Raw genomic sequence first — 12838 nt, 5'->3', positions numbered from 1 at the left:
CTTTACTCAGATCCAAATCATGTCTTTTTTTTTCATTTTCATGGACAGACACTTATCTATCCTAAATAAAATATAACCAACGCGCAGAAATCGACAAAAAAATAGAAGATCTGTTACTTTGGCACAAGGCAAGTGTCGTGAATGTACAGGTCGTGAGTTAAACATTATTTAAGAAGTATTTCTTCTTATCTCTCTTAGTCTAGTTTTATCAGCATACGTCATTAAAAATGCAAATGTTTAAAGTATAGTGTCATATCAACGTATTTACACATTTTATTACAATGTGTTTAGGTACAAGTACACTGCACGGCCTCACATACACTAGATATTTTGTTAGTTTTGTCAAATATGTACTTAGTTGCTGTTTCTTATAAAAATAATATTTTGAGTTTATATTATGGAAGATTTGTAGTCATGTAATATTGGATAAATACACTTTTTTTATTAGTAAACTTTTCAAAACTTTTGTTAATAAGGATATTCTTATTTTGAGTGATATTTTGTGCAGTAAAAATTCAAAATGCATCATAAATATTGTATTTATAATAATAGCAAAATCTTAGTTTTTTAATGGATCGGCAAGTTAAGAGAATTATTTTGGCTGGCCATGTGTCTATAACAAAACTATAATATACCTATAATATAACTATATACTCTTAGACCTATACTATGTCGAAACTGTTTTTGTACTAAACTTTGTTCTACTTCTAAATAGACAAAAGAACTATCTTAACTTATTAATTAAAACAGGTAAACGATTTATCAAAAAATTCTTTCAGTTTGGCTAAATAATAAAATATACTTATTTATACTATCAAACCATTTCAAAAATAGTTAACAATACCATTTTTTTCTTAAATGTTGCTATTACTCTCACTGTAACTAGAGACGAGTTTATATTACTTTACCTACAAGTTTAAATACTACCTATATAACTATTATTGTGTCATTATATGACAGCATAAAGTACTTAGGTACTATTATTCCATTAAAAAATTCAAAAATAAATACATAAAGTCAAATTGTAGGTGTAGCACAGGACTATTTAAACATATACTTTCATATTACTAAACAACAGCCTAACATGGAATTTAACGAGAAGCAATACCTGAAATTTTTAAAATTAGACCAGAAATATTTTATCGCATTACTTACTTGAAATTATATTTCAAGTTCTACAGTATAACCATTTAACAAGATATTACCTATAAACAAGTCAAAAAACCTAAAAAAAACTCACACCAATCCCATAGTGCAAACTAACACAAACTCTGGATACTGAAAGCATTTTAAAAGTTAAGAGGATTTGGATTGTACAGTTTGGTTGACATGTAGTTTTTGGCATTTTGATTTTTTTAGGGTTCCATACCCAAGGAGTAAAAACTAAGCCCTATTAATGTCACTGTCCACGTGTCCCAGGTCTCTAGCTCATAGACAAAATGAGTTAAAAACCTGAAATTTTGGTAGAACGTTAACCCGAAACAGGATATTGAATTAGAAATTCAAATAAGTTATTTTTCAGAGGCCTATACATGAAAAGGGAGCCAGAAAAAACTTTCTTACCCTACCATGTGGGGTGCCATTTTCTACAGCTCATTGAGTAGATTACGAACATATTTTTTTAAATTCTTTTTTATCTTAAAAATAAAGAAATTGGGGCCGTCAATGTTGTCAGTTTTAGACCATTTTTAGTGACAAGGTCTCTAAAACTAAACTATAAACGCAACAGGTGGAGATGGCAATCGGAGTGGGGATGCCCCGCACACCTTCACAGCCGCCACGTTAACGCGGTGCAGGATAGCGCGGGTGACGTGCGGGAATGCAGGGCGTCCCCCCGCCTCATACCCCGATTGCTATGTCGACCTGCCGCGTACTATAGTTAGATATATTAAATTTCGTTATATTATGTACCATATACTGTATTTAAAGATCAAATACTGAAAACAACAATTCATAAAGTAGTTTGTAAGCTGTGACCAAAACAAGCGAACATTTTTGAGGTTTTCTTTCACGATTTGTTGCGATGTCTAGCTCAGAAATAAAATATTTCATACACCCAAAAAATGATCATAATTATGTACGGAACCCTAAAAGAACTTGGCCTGTTTTACATATAAAACAGGCCAAGTTACAGGAAAATAGGACACGATCCCTTTAAGGTGTTATAGTACAGGACATTAGCTATCAAATGACCCCTAAAGTGCTTATGCGAAAGTGTATCGTTTTCGAGTTATTCATTTTTTTATTTTTTTCTTGGTAAAGGGGTGTTTGCCACTTTAAAAATTAATAAAAAATGGAACAATGTCTTTTATCAGATTTTTTTTTATTTCTTGCTAGTACATATCCTTGTTAATAATAAACTGTGGCTCTACCGCGGTTGTTTGACAGCTACAATGTCACGATCGCAATAATCTCTGATTGGTTAATGCTCGCTCACTATTGGCCACAATGCATTGTTGCAACAAGAATCGCACAAATTCAGCCAATCAGAACAATTGAGATTGTAATAATGATTGATGCAGGTTTTAGACAATCGCCCTGCAGTTATAAAACAAGAAAAATCCTCAAGCATTTTAAAATGACAGCCCAAAAACTGTACAAGTGGGTGTACTGGGTTCTCTCAGGCGCCTACGTTCTTTGCTTCCCATTCCTACTAAGATTATGTTAGCTCAATCTTTACTGCTCTCTATTCTCGATTATGCAGACGCAAGCTACATTGATTTAACCGAGGACCAACTTAATAAACTTGAGCGAATTCAAAACCTTGCTATTAGGTTTATATTTGGCTTGCGCAAATATGACCATGTCTCCGAATTTCGTTCAAAGCTCAAATGGTTACCCATTCGCTTTCGCCGGAATCTGCACATTGTTTCTCTTCTGTACTGTGTATTGTTCAATCCAATGACTCCAAGTTATTTAAAAGAAAATTTCAAATTTCTAGGCCATGACAGACCAGATAGAGTTTTACGATCAGCGGGAAAACTCATTCTAGCGCCACCTACACATCGGACAAAATACTTTAAGAATTCCTTCACGGTCACTGCTATCTGTTTATGGAACGAGCTTCCCTCGCAAATCCATCGTGCTGAATCCCTTAACAAATTTAAAATTGACGTCAAAGATCATTACCTATCTCTTTGCTATCATCAGTAACGGCATAGTTTATTATTTAAATCTATATGTGTATATATATCTATGTAGTCTTATGTATGTCTATTATACTTTATTTGTATGTATTAGTGTATTAACAATATGTATTTTATATTCTTATTATATGGTTTAGTTTATTTAGCTATTGGTATTTAGGTTTATTTTACACCACCTCCCATTGTCCATTTGTTCGTTTTTTCCCTAGCGTTAAGGTTGTCTGGAAGAGATCGCTATTTAGCGATAAGACCGACTTTTTGTACCTACTTATTAAGATTTCTTTTTGTAACCTGTCATTTGTGTTTCTGTGGTGCAATAAAGTATATACATACATACATACAAGTTTTCGATTTTTAAATTTAATTCTTTGAATAGCTTGCAAATTTTCTGTAAAAAATACTATGGCACTCATCCTGCGGATTATTTTAAAAACATTTACGTTTCGTTAGCTATCCATTGGTACAAAAAAATTACAAAAAAAACCATAAAATCAAGAAAAAATTACACAACAAAGAGACCAGGTAGAAATATCTAACAAATGCTATTGCCAAAGAATTAAATCAGAATCAATGTAAAAACGAGTTTAATGCAAAATCGTTGAAGATTATTTTTCAAAGAGGTCAAAAGGTAATATAAAATCAGTCAAGTGCGAGTCGTGCTCGCACACGAAGGGTTCCGTACCATCGTACAAGAAATAACACTTTTTAATTTTTTTAAATTTTTACGGCGGCCATTTTGTAATTTTTAGTATTTGTTGTTATAGCGGCAATAAAAATACACATTCTGTAAAAATTTCAAGTCTCTACCTATTAGGGTTCACGAGATAAAGTCCACTGACAGACAAACGGACGGCCGGACAGACGGACGGACGGACGAACGAACATGAACAACTAAACTAACAAAATTATTGTATGCAAAGGCGGCCTTATTGCTCACAGCAATCTCTTCCAGGCAACCTTTGGTGAAAGGAGAAACTAGATGTGTTGGATAGTACTTACACGCAATACAGAAAAATGAAGTAGTATAATATTATATAATATAATTAACTATTTCAGTAATACATACATAACTATCATACATATACATAACTATTATAAATATTAATATATATACAAAATCCATAATAGAAATATATATATATATATATATATATAACTACATACCTACATATATTATTATAATAGACATACATATTATACCTATGATCGAATAAATTAACTATTATGGCATCGATAAGTATAGTTCTTTAAGACGATTTTTGAATATGGGCAAGGATTTCAAATCCCGGATATTTATTTATATTACCTTTAGACTTTTTTGAAAGATAATCTTCAACGATTTTGCATTAAACTCGTTTTTACATTGATTCTGATTTAATCTTGGACGAAGGATTTAATTCCTTGGCAATAGCATTTGCTAGAATTTTCTACCTGGTCTCTTTGTTGTGTAATTTTTTCTTGATTTTATGATTTTTTTTGTAATTTTTTTGTACCAATGGATAGCTAACGAAACGTAGATGTTTTTAAAATAATCCGCAGGATAAGTGCCGTAGTAATTTTTACAGAAAATTTGCAAGCTATTCAAAGAATTAAATTTAAAAATCGAAAACTTGTACAGTTTTTGGGCTGTCATTTTAAAATGCTTGAGGATTTTTCTTGTTTTATAACTGTTTATTATTAACAGGGATATGTACTAGCAAGAAATAAAAAAAAACCTGATAAAATACATTGTTCCTTTTTTTATTAATTTTTAAAGTGGCAAACACCCCTTTACCAATAAAAAAATAAAAAAATTAATAACTCGAAAACGATACACTTTCGCATACGCACTTTAGGGGTCGTTTGATAGCTAATGTCTTGTACTATAACCCCTTAACGGGATCGTGTCCTCTTTTCCTGTAACCCTGTATATAGACCAGCTTATGATTGCAATCACACCTGACGCTGTTTGACACATTGATGATGCAGTCTAAAATCAGTACCCTTATTATAAATGCGAAAGTGTGTTTGTTTGTTGGTTTGTTGGTTTATTCGTTTATTGGTTTGTTGGTTTGTCCTTCAATCACGTCGCAACGGTGCAACGGATTGACGTGATTTTTTGCATGGGCATAGATAAAGACCTGCAGAGTGACATAGGCTACTTTTTATTCCGGAAAATAAAAGAGTTCCCACGGGATTTTTAAAAAACCTAATTCCACGCAGACGAAGTCGCGAGAATCAGCAAGTGAAACATACTGCAATCATTAAAAAACAATCATTTTATATTTACATTCCTCTTAACAATCGGAGATTTTTCAGTATTTGGCTGTTAGTTCAAATTGTGCAGTCAGTAAGACTAGTATAAAAAATAATATTCTATATTACTGATATATTCTGTATAGTTCCAAAGTTAATTCTCAATTGTTCTAGGAACACAAACGTAAGAACAGTGTGTGGAGCGAGTCTAACAAAAGCTGGAATGTATCCCTTGAAGAATGCTAGAGGTCCTTCCCTGGCAGTGTTTTTAATTAGGAGTAAAATGCTCTTCACCTCACCTGGTTTGGCGTTCATTGCACGAGTCTTTAATACATCTACAGGTTGAGTCAGTGTAGTTGCAATAGCACCCTGAAAAATACAATAGTTAAAATATTAGATATATACTTATTAGTTTGCACTGTACAATTTTTGTTTTATTCATTCAATATACGACACCGGATGTTAATCTGAGGATATTAAAAAAATCTAAATCCCTCGCGAAGCCGCGAGCATCACCTAGTCTAATATAACATTGCGAGTGTACTTACAGCTAAACAACTTGAAGTTATATGTGTCACAACATTATCTCCAAAGTATGGTGATGATAGTAGTATGCTTTTGATTAGATCATAAAAGGACAACTGCCCAATAGTCATCAGAGTTGCACGGCTGCAGGTCATTGAAGCCCCTGCCCACAGGCGTAGAATGCCTTCTTGAGTTGCCACTCGATAGAGACCATGTATAGCATTCTTGTAACTAAAAAACAGAGCTTAGTATTAGAAGATTAACATAAAATTTCAAAATTCAAGTCAACCTGAATTAATTATGATCAGCAATATGTAAACTAGCCGTATGCATTATTAAACTGGAAAAATCACTACCTTTATTGTTATAAATGTGAAACTGTTTGCTTGTTTGTTGGTTAGTCTAACAATCAAGGACGAAACAACGGAGCAACGGATCGACGTACGTTTTTGTATGCGTAAAGCCGTATGGATTTGGAAAGTTTTGGTGGTGAATTGATATTTTAGGTACCAAGCAATGGGGCCGATTCTCTTGTACACAATATCTAAACTAAACTAAATTAACAGGTCTAAATCCAGTGCTATCCTTTTCCGCAAGCAACATTATGAAAGGGATAGCAATAGATTTAGACGTGCCATTTTAGTTTAGTTTAGAGATTGTGTACAACCGAATTAGCCACAATGATTACTTACTCTAAAAATCTTGAAATAAAATAAAATAAAAAATACGGACTTCCAAAACCACTACAAAGTAAATAATTACTTGTACAAGTTTTTGCATAATGTATGAAAAAAATAATCCCCAATCAACAAACAAACCAATAAAAAGTTTTATAATATTATGTAGTTTTGATTCAAAGATTCAAAGATTCTTTATTTGCGGAAACATTTTACAACGAGATGTTATTACATAAAATTGTCCAGTAGAAATGTTTCGCCTTAAATATTAGGCATGCAAAACAATTAGTAAACCTAGTAAAACAATAAAAGCTGATATTGCAAATTTTATTAAAGTATCATATATTATTGTGTAATAAGCAGTGATATAATTACTGCATACCAATATAATAAATATGAAAGTGTTTCTATGTATGTAATACCTTTTGTGCTGCCCATCTATTTAACCAATTTTAACATTTGTTACAGAGATAGCTGGCATCCCAGGCATGAACGCAGGCTATGTTTTATCCTAGAAAATCAGAGTTCCCATAGGATTTTAAAGGTCTGTTTAACCAATTTTGACAAAATTTGTTACAGAGTTCACTAGCATCCAGATATTAGCTATTTTTAAAATCAGCAAAGCTGTGGGCATTATCTAGAAACATTAATATATACGGATTGGCAAACCATCCACCGGCGATGGGTTGATAATGATTAATATAATATACATACTTTCTTCTTTGCTCTGGTGGAAGCTTGACATCATTTTGCATGCGTACATTCACTAAGTCAGCAGGGTTTCCAACAAATCCGCCGGCAAAACCGCCTAAGCCAGCTAAGAAAGCTGACATATAAAATGGCAAACCGCTACCCTGAAATATTATATTGATTGTAATTATTTTAAACATACTTATAAATAATATCCATATTTTCCTTGTATTTGTTAAATGAACAGAATTTACCAAGTTTAGAGTTAAATGATATAAGTTCATATGGTTTTTTTAATTGCAGGTATAGTCCGTACACAATGACTCCTTACGCGCTATTTTAACTTTATGGGTCAACTGTCATGTCAAAAGTATGGTTCACCTTTAAAATAAGGACTAAAATTGTACTTTTGAAATGAAATTTAACACAAAAAGTTAAAATGGTACATGAGGAGTTAAATTACGTGTTACATAATAGTTATTATTTGACATTTATCCAAATGAAACTTACATCTTTTGGTGAAAAATGTTGTTTAGAAACTTCATAAATTCCAAATCTAGCTGTTGAATATGTTAGCTGACGCAAAAGAGAAGCTGAAATACCATTATACAGCCCCATAATCCCTGAAACAGATTTAGTTTTGTATATTAGTTCAGTTATCATATTATGGTGGTAAAACACAAATTGTGTGACATGTGATTTATTCTCCTGCTGCAAAATAAAGATCATTTATTATGTAGCTCTAATGTAAAAAAAGTGTGGTTAATTAAAAATTGGTGAATCTACTTACTTAAATCCATACTAATATTATAAAAAATGTGTCTGTCTGTCTGCTAGCCTTTCACGGTCCATCTGTTCAATTGATTTTGATGAAATTTGGCCACAGAGATAGCTTGCATACCTGGTAAGGACATAGGCTACTTTTTATCCCGGAAAGTCAAAGAGTTCCCATGGAATTTTAAAAAACTAAATCAATGCAGATGAAGTCGCAGGTATCATCAAGCATATTATAAAAGGAAGAGGTGACTGATGTATCAAAACACAGCTCAAACTACTGGGAAGATTGGGCTCCTGGCATGCAGAAAGCTATTATGAAGTAGACATCCAACAAAACAGGATTTTTGAAAATCCAACCCCTAAGGGGGTAAAATGGGAGTTTGAAATTTGTCACGGGCATAAGCTAGTTAAGAATAAGTACATAATACATTTAATTAAAATGAATGTTTTTAGCTTAATGAATGATGTTACCTTGATTTTTAAGAACTATTCCTGTCAGCTGGAGCATTGATATATTTTTCCCTTTTTGAGTTTGCATTTGAACCTTTAGTAAATCTAAAGGATGAGTAACACAGGCGGCACCAGCAGATGCCAAACCTCCAAAATACCATGATGATACTCTTACTTCTTTTCCTTTTTCCATATTGGATTTTATTCAAACTTCCTCAACCTTCTGCAATAGTTGCATCTAATTCTGGGATCTAAACCGGAATAAGTCATTGAAGTTAAAATGATGGTTGTTATGTAACATTTCCACATTAGTGGAAGTTATTTATAATGCATTATACTAATCATTAGCACTATGTTACGCCAATATATATTATACATGTTATGAAATATGAACTCATCATATTTTCTGTTTCTGTTTTAAAAATTTTGGTGATTTCGCGGTCACCGCATCACGTGACATTGACAGTTGAGACTACTCTATGGTTGAGCTTGAAAGGGAATATACTCAGACAAAATATATTATACTCACGAAATATGGTTATACACCAGACGCTTGTGGCATCGGCACTTTTATTTTTATACAGTGTTTGGACGAATACCTACAGTATAACTAAGTTTTACATGAAAAATAACCCCCGTTCAACCAAACAAATCCGGGTTTGATTTGACCTTTATTCGGGGCTGCCGCCAAACTTGCTGTTTGTTGTTTGCAAGCATCTAGAGCACCATAAAAATATTCCAAAAAATTAAAATTATTGTGTCATTCATAGACAGTAGAAAAATCATAGAGTAACAAGGAAAAAATGTCAATGTCAATTTGTAATTTTTAGGTTATGTTGTGTCTGATAATTTTTTTTTTGATCAGATAAATTATCTCTAAAAACAATAATTTGAATATGTATTAATAGATTTTTCATAGGGTACTTACACGTTTAGGTAATTTAGCTCTTATACGCCTTTAAATCTTCACAATATGAATGACTGCTAACGCTATAATGTTGAAATTGTCACAGCCACAATAACCCATATCTATTAATGACAATTTAAGAACGATCTTTCCTGTTTTGTGTTAATTTATATTAGAGCCTCGGTGCTTCGTTACATAACCAACCTGAAAAACACTTAATACGAGCGGCGCGGCGCAGGCCACGAGCTTAGTGTCGCTCGGACTTTCACGAACTAAAATCACCATTCACCTCTGCAGTCTTGTAAGCCTTATCGCTTTTTGTAGTAATAAACTGCCATTTTATATTTATGAATGAATGGATGAGCGTAAGAATTAGAAGAAGAATAGATTTTAAAAATAGTTACATTATACCATACATGTATATTGCACTACATGCTTCAAAACGATTTATATAAAAATGTAAATTTTATTTCAGAATGGGGACAGATATATTATCAAGTTTTGAATTGGATAAAGAAGCTGAGTACAGCAAAATAATTGTACTTAAAGAAATACATGGATGTGATAGCTCTTTTGTAACAAGTTGTGTTCTTGGAAACTGCATCAAAAATAAAAATGCTGTACTTGTTATATCCACCCACAACTCCCTTTTGCACTATCATAATGTTGGTCTCAAGATGAACTATAACTTACAGAAATCAATAGAAGTGGGTCTAATTCATTTTTATGATGCAGGCAATGAACTACTTAATAGTGTTTTAGAAAATCGTAATAATTCACCACAGCGTTTTTTGTGTAATGTTAAAAAAAAGATTACTAACATGTCTGAAAAATATGGTTCTGTTAATGTTATTTTTGATGGGGTTTCTCATCTATTTGATCTCCAGTTTGATTTGAGACAAGTGAATAGAATATGCAAAGAAATTATTGATCTTACAAGACCATACAATAATTCCTTTGCAATGTTTCACTGTTATGTTGCTATGGAGGATGATGTAACAAATGTGTTTGCTAATCTCCTCTGTCACAAAGCACAAATTGTAGTGGAGGTAGAAAGCCTCTCCTCAGGTTTGAGTGCTGATGTTTCAGGTCACTTAACTTTCAAATACCTGTATCAGAAATATCAAAGGAACCATTTGCATACACTAGAAGCTAAGATGTCTCAATACCTTTTTAAATTGTTTGATAGAGGAGTAAAGTTGCTTGCTCCAGGTACTGTTTAAAATATCTTGGATTATATAATATTTTACTTAGTAAAGTTCTTATAATAAATCTTGAAGCTGAAATTAAAAGAGTGGGAGAGTTTCTGGAACCATATTATCAAGGCATTAGACAAAGACAGGAGGGCAATCTACTACTGGCTTCATTTATAGATGATAGGACACATCACTGTTCTTGTAAATTATAGTTTAGCATGAAAATATTTTTACAATAAATTTAAGTATGTAATTAAGCAGATTTTTAATTTCTCTTATCAACCATGATCATTAAATAACAATATGGCCTAAGAGCCAGCGCGTGCCAGACCTTCCTTTTTTTTATAAAAGCTGAAAGTTTTTCTGTGTATTGTCCCCAACACTGGGAATGTTTGTTTGGATCATGGTGGTTTTTGGAGATAACAGGTAATAAAGGTGTTAAAAATCTTACATCAAAGTATAGTCTAATTTTTTTATTTTCTGAATAGTAGTACTTATGGTAACGGTGAAGGAAAATATCGTGAGGAAACCTGCATACCTGAGAGTTCTCCGTAATGTTCTCAAAGGTGTGTGAAGTCTGCCAATCCGCACTTGGCCAGCGTGGTAAGACTATGGCCAAAACCCTTCTCACTCTGAGAGGAGACCTGTGCTCTGTAGTGAGCCAGTGATGGGTTGATCATGATGAATAGTAGTAGAAATCACGTCATGTATTGCCAGACACTTAATATGGTTGCAACCATCTGCTAGACAGAAATGTTCCCACGACAAGTAAGTGTCTGGCAATGCATGACGTGATACTACTCTGAAGAAAGTATAAAAAAATTAGACGTATACTTTGACGTAAGATTTTTTACACCTTTATTACCTGTTATCTCCCAAAGCCACCATGATCAAAACATAATCCAAATAAACGTTCCTCCCAGTGTGGAGGACAATATGCAGAGAAACTTTCAGCTTTAATAAAATAAGGAATATCTGGCACGTGCTGGCTCTCTCCCTAATAGAGACACGGATGTACACTAAAGCTTTAGTATACATCCATGAATAGAGATTATTAATTCTCTTATCAATTTCATATCAATAAAATAGAGCCACTCTACTAAAAGCTATGAATAAATTAGAATAAAATATAAATATTTATATTTCCAAGGTTCCGTAGGTACCCGAAGGGAAAAACAGAACCCTACTAATTTCACTCTACCTGTCTCTCAAATGTATGTCTGTCTGTCCGCGTATCACGCGTCTCTACTACGTACCTAAACGCCCTAAACGGAATGAGTTACAAACGAAATTTTGGTGTTTGGTGTAGAACGTTGACCCAAAACCAAATATTCAATTAGAAATTCAATTAGTTAAATTATTTTTCAGGGGGCTTCCATACATGAAAAAGGAGCCTGAAAAAAATTCTTACCCTAGCATGTGGGGCATCATTGTCTAGAGCCCATTGAGAAGAGTTCGAAACACGAATGTTTTTTATCTTGAAAAATAAAGGAATGGGGGGCCATCGAAGTTATTAGGTTTAGATTAATTTTGTGACCGACGCCGTTATCTCAAAAACTAAACTAGTTAGGAATTTGTGACGGTACATAATACGTACCTTAGTACGTACGTACGTACGTAGCTTAGCCTATTATTGAAACAACAAATACTGAAAACAACAATTCATAAAGTACCTAGGTAAAGTTTGTAAGTTGTGACCAAAATGAACGAACATTTTTTGGGTTTTTGTTTCACGGTTTTTTGCGATAACTATAGTTATCGCAATAAACTATAGTTTTGCGATAACTATAGTTATCGCAAATTATTGTATGAAATACTAGCTTATGCTCGCGACTTCGTCCGCGTGGACTACACAAATTTCAAACCCCTATTTCACCCCCTTAGAGTTTGAATTTTCAAAAATCCTTTCTTAGCGGATGCCTACGTCATAATAGCTATCTGCATGCCAAATTTCAGCTCGATCCGTTCAGTAGTTTGAGCTGTGCGTTGATAGATCAGTCAGTCAGTCAGTCAGTCAGTCACCTTTTCCTTTTATATATATACATTAGAGCTATAGCTCGGAAATGAAATATTTCATACACCCAAAATAATATGTTCATAATTATGTATGGAACCATAAAAGACCGAATTTTAAGTAATCTCTTTTGGCCTTCTGTTATACCTAGATTTAAATTTAAATAATAATTACCTATGTATTTACGCTGTTGATTACTTTCAAATAAACAAAAAAAAAAA

The 12838-nt window shown here is 33.0% G+C and overlaps 2 protein-coding genes across 7 annotated transcripts; one reads left to right on the top strand and one right to left on the bottom strand.

Annotated features, from left to right (window-relative positions):
* Positions 1–2265: 2265 nt before the first annotated feature.
* Positions 2266–9567, bottom strand: Dic1 (Dicarboxylate carrier 1). 2 transcript variants are annotated; one of them, XM_069502636.1, is made up of 6 exons: positions 9429–9567; positions 8522–8751; positions 7784–7896; positions 7298–7437; positions 5930–6137; positions 2266–5750 (listed from the first exon to the last, which is right to left on the bottom strand). In XM_069502636.1, the coding sequence occupies exons 2-6, from the start codon at positions 8691–8693 to the stop codon at positions 5502–5504; spliced, it is 882 nt and encodes a 293-aa protein (XP_069358737.1). In that variant the 5' UTR covers positions 8694–8751; positions 9429–9567; the 3' UTR covers positions 2266–5501. The 2 variants fall into 2 exon arrangements, with proteins under 2 accessions (XP_069358737.1, XP_034830371.1); XM_034974480.2 differs by lacking the exon at positions 9429–9567 and having other exon boundaries at positions 8522–8924.
* On the top strand, positions 7058–10860 carry Elp6 (Elongator complex protein 6). 5 transcript variants are annotated; one of them, XM_069502641.1, is made up of 2 exons: positions 7058–7127; positions 9883–10860. In XM_069502641.1, exon 2 carries the CDS (start codon positions 9884–9886, stop codon positions 10628–10630), a length of 747 nt encoding a protein of 248 aa, XP_069358742.1. In that variant the 5' UTR covers positions 7058–7127; position 9883; the 3' UTR covers positions 10631–10860. The 5 variants fall into 5 exon arrangements, with proteins under 5 accessions (XP_069358742.1, XP_069358739.1, XP_069358741.1 ...); XM_069502638.1 differs by lacking the exon at positions 7058–7127 and adding an exon at positions 9294–9436; XM_069502640.1 differs by lacking the exon at positions 7058–7127 and adding an exon at positions 9397–9420.
* The last annotated feature ends 1978 nt before the right edge of the window (positions 10861–12838 follow it).

The sequence above is a fragment of the Maniola hyperantus genome, chromosome 13 (assembly GCF_902806685.2).
Source record: "Maniola hyperantus chromosome 13, iAphHyp1.2, whole genome shotgun sequence".
In the NCBI taxonomy this organism is placed as follows: Eukaryota; Metazoa; Arthropoda; class Insecta; order Lepidoptera; family Nymphalidae; genus Maniola; species Maniola hyperantus.
Note: the sequence above shows the minus strand (reverse complement) of the source record. Positions and strands in the feature narration are given on the sequence as shown.

What these genes read in the sequence shown, in the direction of transcription:
- Dic1 (XM_069502636.1), bottom strand. Translation starts at nt 8,693, where the DNA reads ATGGAAAAAGGAAAAGAAGTAAGAGTATCATCATGGTATTTTGGAGGT. An exon ending in AATAGTTCTTAAAAATCAAG is followed by an intron (nt 7,897 to 8,521) that starts GTAACATCATTC and finishes AATCTGTTTCAG; the next exon opens with GGATTATGGGGCTGTATAAT. An exon ending in AACATTTTTCACCAAAAGAT is followed by an intron (nt 7,438 to 7,783) that starts GTAAGTTTCATT and finishes ATAATATTTCAG; the next exon opens with GGTAGCGGTTTGCCATTTTA.
- Elp6 (XM_069502641.1), top strand. Translation starts at nt 9,884, where the DNA reads ATGGGGACAGATATATTATCAAGTTTTGAATTGGATAAAGAAGCTGAG.